This window comes from Neoarius graeffei, chromosome 12 (genome assembly GCF_027579695.1).
Source record: "Neoarius graeffei isolate fNeoGra1 chromosome 12, fNeoGra1.pri, whole genome shotgun sequence".
NCBI classification, from domain to species: Eukaryota; Metazoa; Chordata; class Actinopteri; order Siluriformes; family Ariidae; genus Neoarius; species Neoarius graeffei.
Genome location: NC_083580.1, coordinates 15,596,678 through 15,622,637, shown reverse-complemented (window position 1 = coordinate 15,622,637; position 25,960 = coordinate 15,596,678). Strand labels below are relative to the sequence as shown.

At 41.7% G+C, this 25,960-nt stretch overlaps 1 protein-coding gene across 6 annotated transcripts in view; it reads right to left on the bottom strand.

Annotated features, from left to right (window-relative positions):
- The window catches only part of rab27b (RAB27B, member RAS oncogene family), a 174,643-nt gene that overhangs the window by 48,786 nt on the left and 99,897 nt on the right, over positions 1–25,960 (bottom strand). For all 6 annotated transcript variants that reach the window (XM_060934997.1, XM_060934995.1, XM_060934999.1 and 3 more), the window contains one exon: positions 9,145–9,316. In XM_060934997.1, the coding sequence (XP_060790980.1) occupies positions 9,145–9,316 (172 nt within the window). The remainder of the gene's footprint in view (positions 1–9,144; positions 9,317–25,960) is intronic.

Here is a 25,960-nt window from a genome sequence, read left to right as displayed (position 1 = left end):
TATTAAGGCCCAAACAGCCAAACCAAACCAAAATCCCAGTCTGTCATCATCATCATCATGATTAGCAAAACCAAAGCCACACATCTGAACATTTATATAAGAAAGTTTTAACTTTTAAAGTGGCATTCCACCATTGGATGTATTCTTTGGCATAAAATACGACAACATATATAAACGGTATCACTAGACAGAGAAATCTTTTAGCTTCAAAATGATATATCAAACATAATTTTTTGACAACGATAAGTATATTAATTTTGCGACCAGTCACCTACCCTTTTAATTTCCGCGCGGTAGTGAAACGTGATGTCATCGCCAGGTTCGCCTTCTTGTGTACCAAGTGTCGGTGTTCTGTAAAGTTGTCCCACCTCTTGGATTTGTCCTACCAAGCCTACTGCGCATGCGCGAAGCCTACTGTGCATGCGCAGAACACATGACGCCATTACAATTAGCAAGTTCTCATGCAGACCGTTTTATTATTCACAACAAGTCATTACAAATTATTTGACTCGGCCAAAGACTCGACCAATACGCACAAAACATAAAAATCGGCAAATGCGTGAAATACTCACCGATTTTCTATCAGCCCAGCTGATCGGTAGGACAAAACTACTGTTGAATTTTCCTACTCTCCTGGATTTCGCGCATGCGCAGTAGGCTTGGTAGGACAAATCCAAGAGGTAGGATACGTCACATGGTACACAAGAAGGGGAACCTGCCGATGACATCACGTTTCACTACCGCGCGGAAATTAAAAGGGTAGGTGACTTTGGTCGCAAAATTAATATACTTGTCGTTGTCAAAAAATTATGTTTGATATATCATTTTGAAGCTAAAAGATTTCTCTATCTAGTGATACCGTTTATATATGTTGTCGTATTTTATGCCAAAGAATACATCCAATGGTGGAATGCCACTTTAAGAATAACCTATGCATTCAAAGTCTCCTGTTTGAGCCAGGCTCTTTATTGTCAGGAAAAAGACGGAGGCTTTATTTCCCTATCTTGACTACCAAGGTCAAAACAGCATTACATAATACTCAACAGAATTAAAGCACTGGCGCCCAATAAGGGTCACACTGTACCATGTCAGCGTTGCACACTTATCCAGATCAGGCTTAAATAGAACTCTTCGAGCATGAAATGAACACTTTCAATCTCTCAAAAGTGTCAACGTTATGGATTGCATCGTTCGTTAGAGTACCTTCGAACGGCTGATTAAACTGGCTGTTCCAACCTAATGACCACTACAGACAGCCAAAAGTTCACTTCGTATTTATATACATCATACAGCGTTATATTTATATGATACTGTGTTCAATAAATAAATAAAATCTGTCTAGATGCTAAAGTTGTAACATGTAAAAGGAAACGTGTAAATATTTTATGACAAACCCTATAAAAAATAATAATGGCGCACTCAACCATAAACACCTCCTAGATGACTGAACTTAAAGGAGGATTTCTACTTTTTTTTTTTTTTTTTTAAATGAGATGGTAACAAAAATATTCCATTGCTCTGTATGGAACAGCATTAATAATTATGAGCAATTCCACCTCAACACACGACACACTAATTTACGAGAACCGTTAATTATGGCCTTGATAAATAGAAACTGATGTGTTTCAGTGACAGGGAATTAACTTTACTGCATATGATCAAGCCCAAAACATGTGCCCAGTTGTTCTGCCTCCGATTAGTACCCTCCAAACCTGATCTCTACAGTGCTTATAACCAAACTGTAGGGCCAAAAATATGCGGACACCTGACCATCACAACCATACAGTATGTGGTTCTTCCTCAAACTGTTGCCACACAATTGTATAAGATATTTATATGCCACGGGCGATTGCTCTAAGACAACGCCCGTGCTGACAAGGCCTCCTCTAAAAATGACGAACATCGTGTAGGATGAATTGCGTTAGGCTTATGTTATAGCCGACCTTATAACATTGCTATTTCAGATCCAGAATCATAGAAATATATGTGCTCAACCCACTACAGTGCGAAATCATTCCGTTATAACTTTCCCCAGTTCGCCTAATGTGTGCATGAGTTTTTCCCCCTCGTGACAGCGCGATGCAGCCCAGCCTCAGTGCACTTCAATGGCATTTGGGAGCTCTGCGCTTTCAATCTCAAAATGCAAGACGATTATTGGACAAATACTGCGAAAACGCCCACCCACAGACTCCCACGGACTCCCAGCCTCAGTGGACTTCAATGGCATTTGGGAGCTATGCGCTTTTCAATATCAAAATGCAAGACGGTTATTGGACAAATACTGTGAAAACGCACGCCCACGGACTCCGAGCCTCACAGTGGGAGAGACATGGCAAAGCTTTCCGCAAGGAGACTGGTGATTGGTGAAAGTGGCCGGATATTTTCTTTGATTGACAGCTCGTTTCAAATATAGACAGGCAGCGGTGAATTTCAGTTCAGTCCCATGCGGATTCGCAAGTGCTGTGGTGTATTGTAAGAGATCAGCTTACATTTCGATTTCATTCATTACATACGGTTTCTACCAGCGTTTTTAGTTTGTATATATTTTCACTGTAAATATAGTGTTGTCAAGTTTGCTATCTTAGTTCCAGAAATTTCGTTTATTTGAGTGACTGAACTTGAACTTGAGGGGGCTAGTCAGCTAGCAAGAAAGCTGCGCACGGATGCCGAGCATTGCTGATTTAATTTTGGCGAAGCCATTTGCCAGTCTTCCTTTCGAGGAAAAAATTAAAATTAAAGAGCAGGGTAGACCAACGCCTCAAATTGACTTGGTGAAAAAGGTAGGGAATAATACTCGTTCCTTTCAGCTCTCCTGGTACGAGAAAGTGAATTGGCTAACAGCAAGTGACCCACATCAACAACAGTAAATAGGCTACTTTAGTAATATGTCATGGATGGACCAAAAATATAGAATCTATTTAAAATGTTTATGCTGAGTATATTATATTGGAATATATATTTCTCTGGATATGAATTAAACACAGCTACAATTTGGAAAACATTTTTAAACAAAAACACAGCCGAGAACATTTCACACTACAGACCTGGATTAAAAGTGAAGGGTTATCAAAATTGTCAATAAAACATTTCTCAGTCAAAATAAGTAAAATATAGGGAAAGTGTCATTGAATGAAACGTGTGGCACCCAGCTCTATGTTTGGCTCCCCAAGGTCAGTGCTTGTGCCTATTCCAGAACACTCTGCTGTTACTGCTGAGGTTCCTGACAAAGAGCTGCTTTCAATAATGATCAATTTTTAAACAACATGCCACAATTTTAAAATATAAAATGTTAAAATATACCCCTCCCCCCAACACCACCATCATGTATATTGGACAGTAGGCTAATGGGCCAAAAGAACCTGTTATTTCACAGTTTGTGACCCTGCCAACAATCAGCCAGATCAGAGGCAAGAGTATGGGCAAAATTGATGTGTTTTTTCTTTTAAAATCTGGAAATATCATAACCGACCAGCCTCCCCTGTTTGAAAGACTACCAGCCGCCACTATTATATGCTGTAGCAATTTCGATTACAATTTCCCTTTCCTGGAAATAAAAGGGCCCTAAACGTGTTCCTGTACGACAATGCATCTGTGCACAAAGCAAGGTCCATGAAGACATGGTTTGCCAAGAGTGGAGTGGAAGAACTTGAGAGTCCTACACAGTAAAAATCCTTCCCAGAAGAACAGAGTTTATTAGATCAGCAAAGTTGGGACTAAATCTGAAATGGGATGCTCAGAAAGCACGCATGGGTGTGATGGTGTGTTTGGACATACAAGTTGGGTTTTTTTGGTTTTTAAATCAAATTAGAGAAGGAAGACAGCCAAGACAGCCACAACCTCAGAATACTTTGACTATTTGATGATACCATAAGGGCTCGTCAGTGCCCACCTCTATGCTGGAAATGCTGGTGAAGTTTATCTTTATAGATCACGCTTTGATTGCCTTTCGCTATCCGAATGCATTTAATCAAACCACAGTTCAATCTTCAGTTACAACACCACTCAGTAAGGAGCGAAGATTGATAAGAAGAGAGTGTTATGTGGTCCAGGGCCATGCAAAACGCTTGCAAAGAACTGCAATTATCTAGCACATGCCATGATTTCCAACAAAAAGGCAGTTTTGACTTTCATGTGGATGGTCATGTACAAGTCTCTACATAGGAGCACTAGATGAGAACACGTGAGACACGTTTACTCTGCTCATTTCTTCTGTTTCTTTATGGTCAGGGTTGCTATGGTTTAACTTACTAATTTATTTATTACATTCATTACTCTGGGGAATAGAGCCAACTAAATTCATTATACAACCCTGCAGGCCGATATAAACCAAAGTAATAACTGCAGGACTGGCCAAACTTTTCTCTACCCTAGAAGCCAAATTTATTACTGAACGCAAATTTACTAAAACACACATAGCTCATTGCGACAGTTCGCCATAAAAGTTTCTGGAAAGGGAGTTGGGGCAGTACCGTCACAGAGGATCAGACAATCCTGTAAATTAAGACATGCCTAAGGAGTTATGATAAACCCCTAGATCAGGCATCACCAAATGGCGGACCTCGGTCCGGATCCGGACCCAGTGATGGTTCTGTCCGGACCCGTGACCAATGGTAAATTCACGAGATTAAGTAATTTTCATGAAGCATTATTTTGGACGGTCGTGGCTATTGACAGTGGGCGCTGCCACTCCAGTTAATACGACAATAGCTTCACTCAGTTGAGCCAATAAAATCGTTAGTTTACCCAGCGCACCACAGCACAGCAACAAGCAGAGAGGAAGAGAGTTAAGTTCAGAGACAACCGACCGAGACAGCATGGCTTGCTCCAAAAGGCGGCGGAAAGTAGACAAGGAAAATCGTTGTTTTGAAGATGAATGGACGGAGAAATACATGCTCATTCTTCCGGCGAGCAGTTCAAAACCAGTGTGCCTCATATGCTCCGAAAATGTGGCATTAATTAAAAGCGGCAACATGAAGTGCCACTACGAAACGAAGCACAGCTCTTTTGAGCAAAGTTATCCCCTGAAGTCCGAGCTGAGGGCACGCAAAATAACCCAACTGCAAGCACAGTATGACAGGTCTACCCGACTCATCACACATACATTTACAGCCCAGCAACGTGCAAACGAATGTTCCTTAAAAGTAGCGTGGATTTTGGGGCAACATAAACACATTGGAGTGTGTTCCCTAGTCTAATCAAATGGCCCTTTTCCACTACCCTTTTTCAGCTCGCTTCAGCTCACTTCAGCCCGACATGGCTCGCGTTTCGACTACCTCAGAGCAGCACGACTCAGCTCGCTTCAGCCCTGCTCAGCCCCCAAAACTCGCACGGTTTTGGAGTGGGGCTGAAGCGAGCCAAACCGAGCTGAGTGAGGCTGGGGGCGTGAGCAGACACTCCCCTGTGCACTGATTGGTGAGGAGGAGTGTCCTCACATGCCCACACACGCCCCGCGAGCACGCTGGGATCTGTAAACACCGTAAACCCGGAAGAAGAATTATGAATTACGAGAATTTCTGAAGCCTTATGCGCCTCGCCTCATCTATACGCTCTTGCCAGTATCTGTCCGCGTTGTCGGTGACAACAAGCCACAGCACCAAGACCAGCAACACTAACGACTCCATGTCCTCCATGTTTATTGTTTACTATCCGGGTCGTAAGACTACCGCTTAAAAGCTCACTGATGTCACTGTTTGCGCTGCTTAACGACATCACCTGACGTCCACCCACTTTCGCTAACTCCACCCAATGTGTCCACCCACTTCCAGCCAGCACGGTTCAGCGCGGTTGTAGTCGAAATGCAACTCCAACAGCCCCGCTCAGCCCAACTCAGCCCAACTCAGCACGGCACGGCTCAGCCGCGTTTGTAGTGGAAAAGCGGCAATAGTAGCACTGCACACCTTGACTATGTTTGGATCGACTTACAGCTGTGAGTCAGCTTTTTCCACTATGAACATTGTCAAAACCAAGTACCGTTCTAGGCTCAACAATGAACACCTACATATCTGCATGAGAATGGCACTCCAACCAAGATTTAAATTACTGGCAGGTCAGCCACATGCCCGTTTTTCTCATTAAGAAGAGTAAAAGAAGAATTAAAAGAGAAAAGTTCAAAGAAAAATGTTCTGTTTGCATTCCCCCCCCCCCAAAAAAAGCCACTTGTTTTCTGAAGATGTGGACTTTTTTTTTTTCTTGAAAAGTAGGCCCTCATTTTTTTAGGCTGGGACCTCCTTATTTTAAGAACACAGAAGAGAAAATGTGAAGTCAATGCTCTGTTTGCACTTTTTAGTTAATGTTTTCTGAGTTGACTTTTTTACTTGAAGTGTAGGCCTTCAATTCTTCAGGTTGGGACCTCTTTAATTTAAGAGAAAAAGGAGTTATTCCACTCTGTTTGCACTTTATTTATTTTATTCTGAGGTTTCTGTTTTCTTTAAGGCCAAGAAAAAATAATTGTTTGTTTCCTATTACATCTTGAAAAAAAAATAGGGTAGGTAGGTAGGTATTTTTATTTTATTTTATTTATCATCACACAAAATACCGGGTAGGTAGTTTTTTATTTTTTTTATAAATTTTAGGTGTGGCATTATTTGTCACCTTTGTTGCCTCTACTTTTGCGTCCTCGTGTACTTTTAGTATTTTTGTTTTGATAGCTAACATTTTTTGAAACTCCGGCTTCCGTTTACATTCAAATGTCAGTGCCCGCAAGCCAAAATTGCTGAGCAGGCTTTCCAACGTGACTTCCATCGTGATATCGATACCGCCGTTAGCCTGGGCGCTGTGTATACTGCTTGCATGACTCGTCCAGCGGAGGATGATAATGTTCGTAGAGTTCTTTTACAGTTGAAAACTTATAAAATGAACTTATTGTCTTACAATCTTCCGTGTGGTCGCAACCGATCACGGTAATCGAGAACACTTCGTTGGCCGCCATGATGCCTAGCGTTGTGTACAACACAAGCCGGAGTTTCCCGGAAAGAGGTCATGATGTCAGATTGAGGCCGTGAGAAATCAATGAGTGTTTCTTGTCCGATATATGCGTTTTAGAATTAGTCACTTGTCAGATCGACAATATTATGCAAATCGTAATGCAGATTTTTTTTTTTTCAAAATTTATTGTTGGTCGGCGAAAATACATTTTTTTTTAAACATCTAACAAAAAAGTCTAGGGTCGGGGCATTTTTTAAACGGTCGGTCGGGTAACCGGAAACAAACAATTATTTTTTCTTGGCCTAATCTGAAATAAAGGCCTTGAATTTATTTTCCTGGGACTACTTTTATTTATGGTAAAAGAGATAGTTGTGCACTCAGTTCATTTCCTGCATTGGAAATGAACAATAAATACTGTTGAAACCATATGAAAATGTGGACATAGGGGAAGGCTATAAGACACAAGCTGGACTTTGGTTCGGACCTTCTACTTGGACAAAATTTAATAACTGGACCTCAGTGACTTTTAATTGAATACCCCTGGCCTAGATATTAATCTAATCTGATTTAATCTGGTCACGCTCCAGCCAGGAGTATTCATGGATCTTTTTTTGAAACGAATCTATGCCCTGCCAAGAGATTCAACCCCCACCAGGCTTTCCGTCACCTGTCCTTACATCGCGGTAGTAATTGATAGAGAAAGTGTAATTTTACTTACACACATGACCGTTCTAATGAAAAGATGGAAGAAATGCAATAGTTCTTGGTAAATATCGCTGCCCATTTCTTGTTAAATCGGTTAATTAATGTTTCTCGGTTTGTTATTTAAATAGCATTACGGTCTCCAGTGATAATGCTGTTAATATCTAACATCCAATATCACATTTATGTTCTCTTTCAAAAGTGTTTTGTTTTCTGAAGCATGCCCCTGGGTACATTTTTTTAGATCATAGCGTGCACTAGAGTGTGATTACTTCATCACTGTGTACTCATGAAATATTTTAAACAAGTTTCTAAAACTTCTGCTGTCATGAGTAAAGGACTGAATGTGCAACTGAGCATGCCTTTTGAAATCAAGTACTTCTCAAAGAGGAAACTCTGCTGTTAAAGAGAAATACAGTGGTACTTGAAAGTTTGTGAATTCTTTAGAATTTTCTATATTTCTGCGTAAATATGACCTAAAACAAAGCCACTGCTCTCCAAAAAGAACATTGCTGCTCATCTAGAGTTAGCTAAAGATCACGTGGACAAGCCAGAAGGCTATTGGAAAAATGTTTTGTGGACGGATGAGACCAAAATAGAACTTTTTGGTGTAAATGAGAAGCGTTATGCTTGGAGAAAGGAAAACACTGCATTCCAGCATAAGAACCTTATCCCATCTGTGAAACATGGTGGTGGTAGTATCATGGTTTGGGCCTGTTTTGCTGCATCTGGGCCAGGACGGCTTGCCATCATTGAAGGAACAATGAATTCTGAATTATACCAGCGAATTCTAAAGGAAAATGTCAGGACATCTGTCCATGAACTGAATCTCAAGAGAAGGTGGGTCATGCAGCAAGACAATGACCCTAAGCACACAAATCGTTCTACCAAAGAATAGTTAAAGAAGAATAAAGTGAATGTTTTGGAATGGCCAAGTCAAAGTCCTGACCTTAATCCAATGGAAATGTTGTGGAAGGACCTGAAGCGAGCAGTTCATGTGAGGAAACCCACCAACATCCCAGAGCTGAAGCTGTTCTGTACGGAGGAACGGGCTAAAATTCCTCCAAGCCGGTGTGCAGGACTGATCAACAGTTACCGCAAACGTTTAGTTGCAGTTATTGCTGCACAAGGGGGTCACACCAGATACTGAAAGCAAAGGCTCACATACTTTTGCCACTCACAGATATGTAATATTGGATCATTTTCCTCAATAAATAAATGACCGAGTATAATATTTCTGTCTCATTTGTTTAACTGGGTTCTCTTTATCTACTTTTAAGACTTGTGTGAAAATCTGATGATGTTTTGGGTCATATAGAAAATTCTAAAGGGTTCACAAACTTTCAAGCACCACTGTACATTCTGACTTGTTTACGAGCAACAATAAGATGTCAAATGTGAGTGTAAATACTTGCTTAAAATCAACCCTTTTGCTTCCCTAAAGTTTCATGCACAATAGAGGATTCAAAAAAAAAAAAAGAAAAAAAATAGAAGCAAGGAAGAGAGGAAGAAACTCACCACTCTCTTTTCCCTGAAGTCAATTCCCACGGTAGTGATGAACTTGGGGTTGAACTTGTTGTCTGTATAGCGGTAAAGGAAGGTTGTTTTTCCCACTCCTGAGTCACCGAGAGCCAGGAGTTTAATCAAATAATCATAGTCCCCATCAGTCATAGTGCTGCCCGCGCTTAACCTATCAACAAAATGATACACACAATATTTCCATCACATTTAATTATTATTATTTTTTTGAAAGCAAACTAAGTCATAACCGCACACATATGAATGGGAATCTGCACGGCAGAAATGAAAGACACGCCTATACCGTACATTGCTTGTTTGAGTGAACACTAACACCACTGCTTAACAGCACTGATTTTGGGATGTTTGACTCGTTTCCAGTCATTGATGCATAAAGCTCATAGACTACTGTGATCATTTCTATTATTCTGTCCACATTCACTGGATATGAGCAATCGCACGCTCCGATTGCCTAGTACTACAAGGCTATCAGCTCATATATCATGAGTAGAGAAAAACAAAATGGCAGAAAGTGTTGCTGAACCAACCGAGGACGAAATAAAAACTTTACTCGAAAACAAAACCCCAAAAACTACAAAAGCAACAAAATATGGAATAAAAGTATCTTTTTTCAAGAATTATTATAGCAGCATTTTTCACAAATTGCTACTGTCTTTTCGCCGGTTTGTTTACATTCTAAGCGGAAATGATTTGGTTGGACTTTTCGTATAAATAAAAGGTTTTATCTATCAAATTTGCAAAAAACAAAAATACAAATGCTCCATTTCTCAAAATCCAGTAAAAGTGGATAGAATAAAACAGCTATTCCACTCAATCTCGTCGTACATGGCTAATAGCTGACTCGGCGCTACGCACCTCATCAGCTATAAGCTCATGTATGCCTCGATTTCGTGGAATAACTGTTAAATAGCATCTTCAAATCACAAGAAATCACACGTCGTAAAATCTCACGAGAAGTTATCGATTCAGAACAGCTTTTGGTTGAAAACCAAATGCATCATTTTTGCACCGTGTCCAGCTGTAAATATGTGGTGGCTAAATTGTCTGGAAACCCATATTTAGGACATTTACAGAGAATATTAACACATTAACACAGGCTGAAGTCCAGCTACAGATGTTTAGTTACACGGTGCAAACATTCAAAGAAACTGAAAATCACGGCACAGCATGGCAGCGTCTGGGTGACATCTGCCTGCACATCATGAAATAAAAGTTATTAATATTGCACTTATGTCAAAATGGGCATCTACTCCAAGCTCTCCGAAAGCACAACAGACATCTCATCTGATTTAATTCCTCATCTCCGATTCATACCCATGAATGCGATGCCGCTGTTTCAGCCTACCAACCCGTCACCTTAATCTCACGCAATAAAGTCATTCAATTCACTTTGTGCACGATCAAAAACACTACCAACATTTGAAGCAAGTTACATTACGCTTATAAATGTGAAGGCGTTACATATACATAAACCAGGCATGGTTTAAAAATGTGACTGACTAGACATTTAGCAAATGAAAAATGAAAAGTTGACATCTTTCCAAGTAGCAAACAAACTTGCGACAACGTCACCTAGATATTTGTGTGCCAACTAAATAGAAATGTAGATCTGTGTATGAGAGAGAGAGAGAGAGAGAGAGAGAGAGAGAGAGAGAGAGAGATTCTCTTGATTGTATCAGGGCCATCCATCCATCCTCATCATCATAAAACATCAAGCCAACAAGAGAAACTGTTGGCTTGACCAGCAATAATGACATCAGCATTTACTCACATACATTTTTATTACCTCCAAATAAGTGAAAACAAGTTCTATGAGCAGGGCGGCACGGTGGTGTAGTGGTTAGCGCTGTCGCCTCACAGCAAGAAGGTCTGGGTTCGAGCCCCGTGGCCGGCGAGGGCCTTTCTGTGTGGAGTTTGCATGTTCTCCCCGTGTCCGCGTGGGTTTCCTCCGGGTGCTCCGGTTTCCCCCACAGTCCAAAGACATGCAGGTTAGGTTAACTGGTGACTCTAAATTGACCGTAGGTGTGAATGTGAGTGTGAATGGTTGTCTGTGTCTATGTGTCAGCCCTGTGATGACCTGGCGACTTGTCCAGGGTGTACCCCGCCTTTCGCCCGTAGTCAGCTGGGATAGGCTCCAGCTTGCCTGCGACCCTGTAGAACAGGATAAAGCGGCTAGAGATGATGAGATGAGAATGAGAAGTTCTATGAGTAAACGGCTACAGACTAAGTTTGGTTGCTGTGTCTGCATCAGGTTCTTACCTGCTTCACCAGCGGCTAGGAGATGGAGTTTTGCTCCCTCTCTCTCACATTTTGCATCATTTTGCACTTGTTGCTTGTTTTTGTGTTTCTTTTTAATCTGTTTTTGGTTTATCTTTCCTGCTTTTGGTCACCGCCCTTTTATTTCCATCATCTCTGTTGTTTTAATTTTTATATCCCTTTATTTCTTGTTCCATCTGTCATCCCTGTAGCCCGTGTGTGTGTGTGTGTGTGTGTCTCTCTCGTCTTTCAATTGCTGCCACACTATTGCTAGTATGGTTTCAGTGTTAGTGGTTGCAACTCCTACTAACAACTGCAGTATTCAGCTAATGTGAATTAGTTGATCCATACCGTTGTGGTTGACCGTATTGATCATCTTCCGCCATCGATCAATGCATAACAAGCCAGTGTATCGGTTTGTTGGTAGCTGCCAAACTATGCAGCTGGAGAACTGTAAAACTGAAAAAAAGAGAGAGGGGGGAAAAAAAGGGGAGTTCGGGGCTAAACTGCTGCTACTTTGAAGAATCTAAAATATTATTATTATTTTTTTTAAACACTTTGTCCATCCATCCAGCCATTATCCGTAACCGCATATCCTATGCAGTGTTGTGGGCAAGCTGAAGCCTATCCCAGCTGACTATGGGTGAGAGGCGGGGTACACCCTGGACAAGTTGCCAAATCACCACAGGGCTGACACACAAAGACAAACAACCATTCACACTCTCATACACGGTCAATTTAGAGCCACTGATTAACCTAACCTTCATGTCTTTGCACAGTTTGGGGAAACTGGAGCACCCGGAAGAAAGCCATGCAGACACGGGGAGAACATGCAAACTCCGCACAGAAAGGCCCCAGTCAGCCAACTGGGCTCGAACCCAGAACCTTCTTGCTCTGACGCGACAGTGGTAACCACTACACCACCATGGCACCTTAAACACCTTGTTTATTGCATAATTCCATGTGTTGTTTCAGAGTTTTGGTGTCTTTGGTATTATTCTGTAGAAAATGACCAAATACAGAAAGACCCATGAATTAACCTAGGAGTTCCAGCTGCAACTCAAATCAAATGATCATATTAATGCGCTTGTTTTGATCAGTTATGATTATTCTCTTACTATAGATTATGATTATTATATTTTGGGGCGGCGGCACGGTGGTGTAGTGCTTAGCGCTGTCGCCTCACAGCAAGAAGGTCCGGGTTCGAGCCCCGTGGCCGGCGAGGGCCTTTCTGTGTGGAGTTTGCATGTTCTCCCCGTGTCCGCGTGGGTTTCCTCCGGGTGCTCCGGTTTCCCCCACAGTCCAAAGACATGCAGGTTAGGTTAACTGGTGACTCTAAATTGACCGTAGGTGTGAATGTGAATGGTTGTCTGTGTCTATGTGTCAGCCCTGTGATGACCTGGCGACTTGTCCAGGGTGTACCCCGCCTTTCGCCCGTAGTCAGCTGGGATAGGCTCCAGCTTGCCTGCGACCCTGTAGAAGGATAAAGCGGCTACAGATAATGAGATGAGATGAGATATTTGGGGGTTAAATGGCCAATGAGGCGTCTCTACATTTAGTAATACCCTGGATGTCTACGGGTTCATCCTGGAAATGCTGAACAACCTCTCCTGAGCAAGTCCTACTGTACCTGCACATGGTGACCCCTGCTATACAGAGGCTAGATACCGGGTCTAGAGACCGACACAAGGGCTAAGTGAAGGAATAACCCGGAAGGACATTCCATCACATCTGAAGAAGCAGTAATGATTGCCTATGACAGAAAGGAACGGTCAAGACTTGTTAAAGGCGCTGTGTGACAGTCACAAAGGCTCAAAAAGAAGAAAATGATTAGTATAGGTAATCATATGGGGCCGAGTAAAATTAAGGATTAATTTCACAAGTGATTTCGCGACTCAGGCAATTTCAAAACTTTGAAATCACGAGTGAAATTGAGCCTTAATTTTACGAGGAACCATACGATTACTTGTTTATAATACATAAGGCCAAATTACTCAATTCTGACACGACACGAGGACCGCATTTCCACAGAATATCTTCTTGTTTCGTCAGGCTTTTGGACTTGTTTGGCTTTTTACCCATTCCAACGAACTAGCCAATAGCATTTCAGAAATACGGCCCCGTGGTTAACAAAAAAAGCCCTCCTTGATTGACCAATCAGAATTGAGTAATTTGGCCCCATCCCAGTAATGGCTTGTTTACAGATACTTGTGTCGCAGAAACTTTCTGTACGAATACTTGAGCGTTCATGGAAGGAGTCTCCACTGTCAGCGCTTTGGAACAGTCAAAGGCAAAACTTTTCTTTTTCCTGTTGTTTTCCACTATGGGAAAGACTTCAGGACCATTCAGGATTTCCTAGAACCATCCTGACCCTGGCAATGTCACAGGACATGGATTACTACTTCAAACTGATCCTTGTCAAGCACAGAGTTCATGAGAAAGGCAAAGCATGAGAGCGAAAGAGAGAGAGATTAGCATCAATGACCTTTTGTACTTCATTACCCATATTTAGTCAGGAGTACAGAACACCCTGTTTAGTCAAAAGACGTTTTTCATATGTGCTGTTTAGAAGAGATGGCGCATGATTCAGAGTATGATTGATCAGGCAACTGAAGGGAAACAATACACAATATGGAACCAAACTTCAAAACACACTACTGTGCAAAAGTCTCAGGCACCCTATTTTTTTTTCAAACAAACTTTGTTATAGATTTCGATTTTATGACTTCTACATTATCGAGTCAGTACAAAAACATTTAGAGTCCAAATGTTCGCTTTCCAGCGTAAAATTAAATGTTAAAGAAGTTATTTGTATCTGAGCAGCACATTACATAAGAGACCAACTTTTCAATGAAAACATAATTTAGGCTGCTGGGTTTTGGTGCAAAATTAAGAAGTGAGTGTGACAGTCAAATAGGGATGTTAACCGATGACCGTTTGAGCGAATTAACGTCAACCGGTTAATTTTTTTGGGGTTGTCAGTTAAAAAAAAAAAATCAATCGTTTTGGAGCGGAGAACCTGGAATTCTGTGTTGTAAACGCTTGGGGCGTGCCATGCGGTGTAAGGACGACAGCTGACAAATCAGAAACACCCATTCAGTCATGTCCCGCCCTCCCACCCCAGTTGAAGACAGCTGCCACTCGGCAAAAGAAAAAAGTGTAGACACAGGCTTTTTAGCTTACAAATTACTATCAGGGATGCAAACGGCGCGCCTTTTGGCGGATGCCGCCTTTTTCACGGCTGAATCGCGCAGATCCGATTTTTTCACACGTGCGCAGCTTTCTGATTTACTGTTTTCTTCTCATACTTTCTATGTTTCATGGACTGTAACAGCATTTGCTTATATACAGAATTTACTGTGATGAAATTATAATCAGACACTCCAACGCCCCCCCCCAAAAAAAATCGGATCTGCGCGATTCAGCTGTGAAAAAGGCGGCATCCGCCAAAAGGCGCGCCGTTCTGTTTTGTTTTTTTAATTATTATTAGAAGGCACATCAAGTTTAGTCCTGCCTTGGCCAGTGCATTCTGAAAGTATGTTTCGGTCTGTAGCCAACAATGCATGTTATTGCAGATCATATCTCTCCACACAAACTAAAGGCGCAGATGCCGACTTTTGGAGGGAAGGGGAGAGAATGAAATGACAGCGGTGTCTGGAGGGGGAGCGACAAACGCAGCTCATGTCTGTGATCCAAGTCAGTGACAGCTTCAGAGCAACTTCAATACCATGCAGTAATGGCATGTTGATATTGGTAACGGCGTTATAACGATTGTAGCTAATTAATTAGATTACCCGGCGTTATAACAGCCTTTATTTTAACGCCGTTATTCCCATCACTGAATGTTATGTACTTCTTCTAGCACTTGACTTTATTTTCAACGCCATCATGGCCAACTGAAACTGTCTCTAAGCTGGAGCCATTTGTCCTCCGCTCCAATACAAACCCCTCGACGTCAGTGCCGCGTTTGACCAGGGGCGTCGTAGTGGGGGGAAAAGGGGGACTGAGTTACCAGGGCCCCAAGTGGGTGGAGGGCCCTTGAGGAGTCTGTAATTTTATTTTCCTTTAAAATATCAATACCATTTAAAGATCACAATATATGTTGCTAACTAATGTAAATGTAATGTTTTGAGTAAATAAATTGTTTGATTAATGGATTGAATTGTTTGTCCTAGCCTACATATAGTGTCTGGGGACAGGCCCCCCCCCACCCTTTGCACGAAATGGTTTAGTCCACTTTCACCGGGCTTTTTAATTAGGCGCATTTAACGTAGCGTTCATTCTGCTGAAGCAGCACTGCGCGTTGTAGGCTATCTGTGCTATGGAAGATGATGCACAAGAAAACAAAATCCGGTTTTTAGAAACGAAAAGAGAGGCAGGAAAGAGACAAGAAAAGAAATGAGGGAAAGCAACTGCTCACAAACTTCTTTCCCAAGAAAGGTGAGCCCAAGTGTGAAAGCAAATAGCCTACATTAAATGAACACCCGTGGTTATAAATGCTTCAATACCACCGCGATTGTCAGTGCTAAAAACTGCACAACACAAAATTAGAAATAACATGATGCCTTTTTTCTCTGCATTGCAATAGTATACTAATCGAAAATTAAATTATATTGGGCCATAACATAATTAGGCTAATAGCTGGGGTATAAATTCCAGTGTTTAGCTCTTTGTAGAAGCCTGTTTTCTTTTTGCCCTTTTTAAAATGAAAAATGACAAGAGAGTCAAGTTTTGTTTACCTTTCATTCTAAAGGAAGTATTTTGTTAATGTAGAAATCTGGAAATGGCATTTCTTTTATGTAATAAATAAGCTACTTGATAAAAATCTGTTCTCTTCAGCCCAATGCAAAGGTGCTCAATTTTCATGCAGGCCTATTATGTTTGGTGACCTTTGGTGGCATTTACTGTTACAACTTTTAATCATTCTGCAAATAAAACAAAGATTCAGTGACGTATTGTGTGATTAGGGGTTTTTATTCATTTAAGAGTTGTTAATGTGTGGCTACGTACAGTAACTGACTGGACTGGTAGTACGCCCTTGTTGTTAGATACTTTCAGCATTGTTAACTGGTGAGCTTTTTTTTTTGGGGGGGGGGGGGGGGGGGGGGCATGGCCACTGCTTGTGCATAGGGCCCAGAATTTGGTGCAACGCCCCTGCGTTTGACTAAGGTAGGGTTTACATTAGACCGTATCAGCGGATCATCAGATTAACGTTTTTAAAACGATTAGTGTGCACACAGCAACGCCAATACACGGATACGCTCGGCTCCGCAGGCATCCTGCGCTCCAAATCACTCCGCCCTGAACAGCGAGTGCCCTCTGGAGGGTGCGCACTCCGGCCCTGCGCAGCTCACAGAGCGCACGAGTGAAGCGCACGAGCAGTGATTCGGGACTGAGCCGCTGTGTGTGTGATCCCAGCGCATATCACTTACCACTTGCAAGTGGAAGGATGGCAAGCCTAAAGACAATCATAACTACACAATGGGCAGTATTTGCATCAGTATTTGCAGTATTTTCATACTTTTATACTCTTTAATGAAAGGTGATACAAGGTGGAAGTCTGCGCCGTTTTTCAGCAGTCGCGTCACATGACCAAAGCCAGCGAATCAGGAAGGTGGATGTCACAGTGACGATGTCCAATGACGACGCCAGCTAGAGCTCAGCACAGCGTATCCGCGTATTCTCAATGTTTACACAGCACCAGACCAGACACGATCTGGATTGAATACGTGGACCCTGGCGGATTCCCGTTTCCAGGCGTTTTAATGTAAATGGACAGTGCATCCGCGAAGAAAACGAGACAGATACGGTCTAATGTAAACTTGGCCTAAATGTTTCGCGCTGTAGAAAAGGTAATGTGAGTGGAGGGCAGCGACTGGGACTGAATGTGCGGATGCTCGCGGTTAGATTTAGAATAGATTCTAATAATTCCAATTCTAGAATTTTAAACTCATAGATTAACCGACTTTAACCGGCTAATGAGGCTCAGTGGTTGGTCAAGATTTTTTTTTTTTAGTTATCGCCATCCCTACAGTCAAAGCGTCCAGACGAACTGTGGCTGGTTCTGTAAGATGCTCAGTAAAACCTACAGTTCCTCATTTCGCTGTACCAGAGACTTTTTTTTTTTTTTTAAAGCAAAGGGTCATCTCAGATCAAAATACTGACTTTTCCCCCCATTTATTATAACTTACTGTCATTCATAGTATTTTTTTTAATGTTGAAACATTTCATTTCATTATTTTTAAGCCATTTTTGGTTTACAGCATTTCTTTAAAATGTGCCCAAGTTTCTTGTACAATACCATATAGGGCATTTTCCATCAAGATGATGGACCTACAGTGCACTTATTCGTCATCGTTCTGTTAGCGTGAACCTTCACAGTATACAACATCCAAAGACAAGTTTCGAAAAGTGACTTCCCACCACATAGACGTCGCGTTATGTTTTATAATTAAACCATGAAAGATTTCTGTCTCCTCAATCTGTCTCTTTTGTGCCCAAATTTTCCGAACCTCTGGAGAATTGCCGTTTCCAATGGAAATGCATATTTAAATAATATTATGAATAAATTAGATATATGACCGGTTTACATGCTAAATTGTCACATGATGCGATGACTGATGCAGTGTCTCATAATAATGATTTATTATTTTTTCGCGGTCCGGTTTCCATCAAATCGTGCGCTCTGATTGGCTCGCGAGCAGTCCGGAATCCTACGATCCGGACCCCGGTTACGGACCTTTGGCGACTCGTTCGTTCACAACAACAAACATAGTAGCAATTTTTTTGTCAACATTTATTTTCACATTTCTCAGTATAATAGCATTAATTTTACAGCATGGATAGCGATAACGACAGTGTTCATAGCGAAGGCACTTGGTTTTGTGTCACCTAGATCAGGTTGTTTTTTTTTTTTTGAAAATTCTGAGCTGACGTAGCTTGTCAAACAGGTTTTTGATGAGCTTGCAGCAGGTTTGTTCTAAATATGGTTTCCCTTTCGGGTGCTCTCATTTTCTATTAGAATTTGGTAAAGAAAAAAATAAACATTATTTACCAGCTTAAGGTCGGTCCGTATCATGAAATACTGTGACCGAGGTCTTGAAAATACTGACCGAGGCCTCTGGGCTGAGGTCAGTGTTTTCAAGGCCGAGGTCACGGTATTTCACGATACGGTCCTCCCAGCTGGTAAATTTATATATGGAATAGTTCAGCCAATAAATCAATAAGTATATAACATTGTGAAAAGGTCAAGTTTATTTGTATGGCGCTTTTAACAAAACATTGTCGCAAAGCAGCTTTACAGAAAATTAAAGGCTTTAAACATGAGCTAATTTTAATCCCGACTTTATCCCCAATGAGCAAGCCTGTGGCGACGGTGGCAAAGAACAACTCCCTCAGACGACATAAGGAAGAAACCTTGAGAGGAACCAGACTCCAAAGGGAACCCATGCTCATCTGGGTGAGAACAGACAGCATGATTATAAATAACTCACTTCTATAATGATGTCCTATCGAGTCACAAAGTATAACTGTGAAAACAGGAAATTCATTATAGTTTTAACTAGGGCTATAACGATATGCGTATCGAAATCGAAATCGCGATACGCAGAGCCACGATCCGTATCGCGATACAAGGCGGCAGAATCGCGGTACACCCTTTCAAACTTCTCAGCCCAAAAACAGAGGCGCTTCCAAACTTCAATTTATGAATACTTTACTTTTTATTTAAATGACATTTTAAACTTACTTAAATTACTTTTATTTTTTTATATCTATTAGTAAGTCGTTTTTTCGCCGACCTGTGACAATCTTCTGCGAATCACGCAACGTCCACCCTCGCCACTGGCAGAGCATTCATTTCTTTTAAGCGGTCGCCATTCTGGTTGCGACGCGGGGAGCAAATCTGTAAACAAGCAGCTCATTGGCTGGCTAGGTGTGCCACAAGCCAATCACAATCACTTGACCGGAAAGGCATGCAGTGTTGCCAGATTGGGCGGGTTTAGGTGCTTTTTGGCTGGTTTTGAACATATTTTGGGGTGGAAAACGTTAGCAATATCTGGCAACACTGAAGGCATGTCTGCTTGGGCGGAAGCCTTCTGCGGCAGTTACATTTTGACACGCGAGCAATGTTTCACCATAAAAATTCCGTAATTTCCATCTGTTTTCCGCGATCACAGAAAATCATTGGCCCTATGAGAGTGAGACAGTGAGAGAGCCACCCCCCCAAAAAAAAATCTTAACGGATTTACACGATTTGGAAAAATGACTTTTTCAGAACAGAAAAAAACAGAGCTTCCGGCTCAACAGTATTATTTTGAGAAATAAAACAATCTTTGGATATACATTTGTTCATTTTTGCATACATATTACTCATTCTCTGCAGTGGTCTGAATTATTTGTTATTAAATAGTTAATGTAAGTAAGTAAATGTTAATAAGTCAAATTTACTACTTTAAAAAAACATTTTTAAAAAAATCATGGGTGTATCGAATCGTGGGTCAAAAATCGCGATACGAATCGAATCGTGAGTTGGGTGTATCGTTACAGCCCTAGTTTTAACATGAAGTCTGTTGTGTTGAAGTTATAAACTGTTCATTGATGGAAACTTGAGTGCAAAGCTGTTCATGACAACTGCAGTCCTCAGACATGAAAGCATTACTGTAAGTGTCCAGAGCCATTTTCCAAGTGCGACTTTCGACTGTCCGTATGGGGCCGTCCTCCACAGGAGCGACGTGATGAGACTCCGGCCAGACGTAGGGCATCAGGATGGATCGGGCAGGTCCGATGAGCAGAGGTGGTCAGCATCTTACTGGTGTCTCAGGATGGTATGGGCTGGTGTCAAAGGGCGGCATGCTGGTGCAGTGGTTAGCACTAGGGTTGGGCGGTATCCAAATTTTGATACCTTTAAACTGTCTCTGTGTTTTCCCGGGGTATACGGTATTACCGAGAAAAAAATATTTTGTTTCGGCCTACTGTGTAACGTGCGCCTATACCGGCGGACCTTGTCCAGACCTGCGCCTATGCCTCAAATGTACTATTTAAAAGCAGCATAGCGAATTATGTGCATTGTGGTATGGATTAAGCAGCAAAGCGAATTTTGTGCATTGATGAATGGATTAAGAGATATTTCAAAGCATCACGCAACTCTTCCTTCATCTTGAAAATAGCATTCAACTGCCGTTTACACATGTCTGCGTTGAAACGCCATTTGCAGCACTATTTCACCTACTCCATCAAAAAAAGTACACGATGAGCAGGATCATACCCTTTCAAGCATGGGAAATAAAAAAAAGAAAAAGAATCAACCAACACCCAAGTCCGTTTAGACTGCGCGATAAACCATATTCTTCAGCGCAAATGAGGCGAACATAATTCAAATGCGTGATAGCTGCACAAGGCAAAATCATATGGGCCCACGTCATGCCATGGCGGGGAAATTAATAATCAAATGGCCTTACCTTGCTTAAAACGTTGTCTTGATCACATAACTCCTTACAATTATTCCACTTAAATCCATACGGTTTAACACACCCAACAAAGATAGCAAGCGCATTGCTAATTCCCACCAGAAACCTAACCGTTTACGCTACGATGTTTTCTTCCGTTTCTTCAGTAGATGACATTTCAAACGTTTATTACCCACATCCCAAATGTCATACGCTATATTATTTTACCTTGTTGTTACTCATGTAACCTACTCAAAACACAACTCATTGGAGAGATCTCGTGGAAGTGGAGTACCCCAGGCTATGGTGTGCCTTAGGGGACATATTAGATTTTTTTCGATTTTGCGCGGTCATTTACATTATTGCTGGCTCTTCCTTTTCGTTTGGTTTGAAACCAAAATACTGCCACACTGCCGATGTTGTATTTTTTTTTTTGCCACTAACTCGTTATCTTGACTTGCCATCTTTCAACCGCGGTCTCAGTCTCTTGCGAAGCTTTCTGTCAGACTCCAAATGTCACGCAGGGTTGCCATGGTAACGACATAAACAACCCTGCACACGATGAGAACTTCTTTAGGAAATTGATAGAATTAGTGAAAATACGATCACACAGTTATTCGGGATGATCTTCAATTTATTATTTTATATTATGACCTCATGTACTCCATATTTATTTAGATATTATATATTTTTTTAAAATGACGGTAATGAGACCGATACCGTTGGTACTTTTGGATACCTCGGGATACCTTCTTACCGTAATACCGCCCAACCCTAGTTAGCACTGTTGCTTCATAGCAAGCAGGTTCTGGGTTCGAACCTGTTGGTTGACAGAGGCCTTTCTGTGTGGAGTTTGCATGTTCTCCCTCCGGGTACTCTGGTTTAATCTGCTTTTGGACGGAAGTTAACTGGCTACTGGGTCAGTCCATGAAATGGGGTTACCAAAATGTGACATAGAGGGAGTCACTTAAAACAATTTACAACTGAAAACAACTTTTATTTCCATGAAGCATTGACCATATAAGAAAATATAACATAGTTGTTAAGATAACTCCTGCTCTACAATGTATGATAAAATCCATAAATATTTACCCGGTTGCTAATGTAACAAGGACACGAACAAGCTTTTAAAAATAGTAGACTTCCTTATCACATAATATCACCAACTGTCGGTCGAACGCAACATGGTTTTAAGCGTAACTTTGCTGGACACGCTGATAATATCACCTGCCTGCTCTTGCTGGCCACCATTTTGATGCCATTGATAGCGACGAGAGCACGTGTTGTGGTGTGTGAGATCCCGCGAGAAGTTATCTCGCGTCAGTTCAACTGACCTAGATTGAGTAAATAGGTCTCGCAGGTTGTGAACGAACCAGGAAGTGAGTGGACGCTAAGTTAGGATGTGAGAAAAAACATCGATAATTTATTTTATTGCCGTTTGTTTAAATTTCTTTCTACCTACATCGTTTTATAGTATATTCTTCTTTATATTAAAAACATCAATCATGATTTCAACTCGTTTTATCATTTTTTATAAGCCTGGTTTCTAACGCAACACGGTAGGACACCACAATGTTACGTTCACAACCTATTTTTAGTGGATGAATTCGAAGCTAAATAGTTTATAGAACCTTCTTAACTTTATTATGCGAGTGTAAAACTAAATTGCAAGTACCGTGAAACTAATTTTATTGAAATTCTCAGAAAGTAATGAAGGTTTATTTAAGCTCAAATTCAGCGAATATTCCATGTCACAAAAAACGTGTCATCCGTGTCCAGTCACAGGGGAAGAAAATGTTTCACATTTCTTTATTTCAAAAGAAAACTTCATTTTTTTATTTATTTTATTTCTTCAAACAATATTTATGGATAATCTGCTAAATATTTCTTTAAATCATGGAAATTAAAGATGAAATGATTATGTAAACCCGGACCAATAAAAAGTAACATCATTTCATGGACTGACCCTACTCTAAATTGCCCACGAGTGTGAATGGTTGCTTGTCTCTCCATGTTAGCCCTGTGATAGATTAGCAACCTGTCCAGGATTTGGCTCCAGCTCGTCCACAATGGTATAGAGAATGAATGAGTATCATTGGTAACTCTTCCTACACATAAATGATTAATGCTATAAAAGGTATGCTTTTCCCCTGTTACAAGCGGGAGCTACTGGATAGAACGGCTGCTGGAGGAAGCGAAAGCTCTGGGAGTTCATACAGAAGGACTCTAAGATTTCAGTTTGCTGCAGAAGAGGCTTGTGATAAATCGAACCACATTAGGAGTAATTGCAGTGTTTCTCCTGTTTAAAAAAATAAATAAATAAAATAAATATTATACTATAGTTGATCTTAACCGTCTTTACTGTCCAAGGGACTCGCAAACCTGTGGCTACATGCCTCAGCACAAGAATGTTCCAGGGTTATACTTCGGGCCTTGAAGAAGCAAATACAAGTTTCATATTTGCAATGCTAGCATGGCCAAACGGACTGAGCCCACCATTGAATCACTTCATTATCCTGGAGTCACTTACGAGCCTTCCAAAGATGCTGAAACTGCCTTTTTAGAAGCAAAATTTGAAAAAAAAAAAAAAAAATCTGGAAACTCTCCAAGATGCGGCCATAAGTTTGCCTTGCAATCTCTCACAGGTCTAACACAGAGACAAACAAACCTAATCCGTATGTCTTTGGACTGTGGGAGGAAACCCACACAGGCAGAACATGCAAACTCCACACACAAAGACCCCAGTCAACCACAAGGCTCGAACCCAGAACCTTTGTGCTGCGAGGCGGCAGTGCTAACCACTACACCACTGTGCCACACTTGTCCAAAATTTTCCTTTTACAAACTTTGTTGAACCAACTGTTGGAGCATGTTTAATGTACCTAACGGGCAAAACATGCAAGTTATTAGCTGGCATCGGTTTGTTGCTAGGGCAACAACTGACGAGCTGACTTAACCACAGTCAACGACACTGTTAAGGCCAATTTATGCTGACAACGCAGTCCTCGCAGACGGTGTCGCAGACAGTGTCTGCGTAGCCCCCCCACCTTCGCAGACGCTCTGCGCGCACCTCCCAAAAATTGTGACCACCGCAGAAGCCTCGCAGACAAGAGGGCTCTGATTGGTCCACTCTACATCCGCTGTACATGCACTTCCGCTTCCCTACTTTCCCGGTTTGTTTTGTTTTCACGACCGGCATTTTTAAAAACACGAGCGAAGATGGAGCAGCACGAAGAGCGGTTGATCGAGGAAGTGAGGAAGTATGTACATCTATACGACTCCAGTTCTAGTCATTATAAGTAACCGGAGGATAAACACTCCACTAACCACACCCACCAACTACTCCTAGCGACTTCGCGCCCCCTTGCGTTGTGCCGGTGAATAACATCGCGCACGCCTACCACTCAACAATAAATTACAACTGTCTGCGAAAAGCTGTCTGCGAAAGCCGTGTCGCACAAGCATGCAGAGGCCTTAACTCAACCGTCCTCATCCATCAATCACATTAGACAGGCACAACAGAAGGCGGCCATTCATTTTCTACCCTCTTCCCCCCCCAATGTATTTAAGAAAACTAGCCTTTGTTGCTAAACTCCATTATTAAATTGTACCATGTGAAATAAATCATTGCTACTTAGTGTATAGAAATGAACCAACCTTTTTTAAAAGCCTTTAAAACGTCCTTGATCTACAGATTAAGGCTACGGATGCTGAGAAATATCACATCAATATACGTCAATATAGATGTCAAGCCCTATAACCTTTCCATTTCTGAAATACTGTGGCATTATTCCTCCCACACTCCCTCTCAAGCACGCACACACAGCTGGGTCTCTGGCTCTCTCTACAGGTGCCAAGCAGACATCTGTAGTGGAGAAGGCAGAGGAGGAGGAGAAAAGGTTAACAACGCTGTGAGCGATCGATGTTACACAGGAACCAAGCAGTGAGCGGAAACAAAAGCTTAAAGGAACTATTTCACTCCAAAATGCTAATGCTAACATTAGCAATAAACAAGTAAACAATGGCTACATGGCATCTGCACTAGTTATGCCGATGACTTACACAATACCCAGTAGATGGTCAGTAGGAGCATCAGGTTCAGAAGGATTATGTCAGTTATGATCATACTGATGTTAAGTGGCTAACAGTAAACCCATTAAAAAGTCACAGCTTATTATCTATCCATCATAAGGCATATTCAGCAACTACTACAAATTATTTAGTAACTAAACGTTATCTAGTTACAAGAGTGAAGAGTTTGACTCTTTTATCTAGTTAAAAGAGTGAAATCTGGACTCGGACATAATGGACCAGATTCAGAAAAAACGCAAATTCTGCTTTTATTTTAACTGATTTTAGCTAATGTACCAACAGCTACTACTGAATAGTGCGACAAGTAATTCTTTAGCCATAGCAACTGCATTTGGATATGCTGCACGTCAATTAATGTCTAAACAGGTTAAACAAACAAACAAACAGATGGGTTGTTTTTTTTCCTGGTTATTAAACAGATGGCCATGCAGATTTTCAAATGAACAGATTCAGAAAGATGCAATAGCAGTACTTTGTGTGGCTGGGCTCAGCTCTGTTACCAGATCAGCTATGGGCAGGTAAGCTCAGCAAAGAAATTTAGGGATAGAAAACAGGCTGAAATACAAAGTTAATTCAGGATGTTTGTTTATGTAGCTTAAGGATGTAAGGTGGCATGACAAAGGTAAGACACTCTTGACCAACCCTGCCCCCCCTTTCCGCAAACACTCTTGACCAACCCTGCCCCCCTTTCCGCAGACGCTCTTGACCAACCCTGCCCCCCTTTCCGCAGACGCTCTTGACCAACCCTGCCCCCCCTTTCCGCAGACACTCTTGACCAACCCTGCCCCCCCTTTCCGCAGACACTCTTGACCAACCCTGCCCCCCCTTTCCGCAGACACTCTTGACCAACCCTGCCCCCCCCTTCCGCAGACACTATTGACCAACCCTGCCCCCCCTTCGCAGACACTATTGACCAACCCTGCCCCCCCTTCGCAGACACTATTGACCAACCCTGCCCCCCCTTTCGCAGACACTATTGACCAACCCTGCCCCCCCCTTCG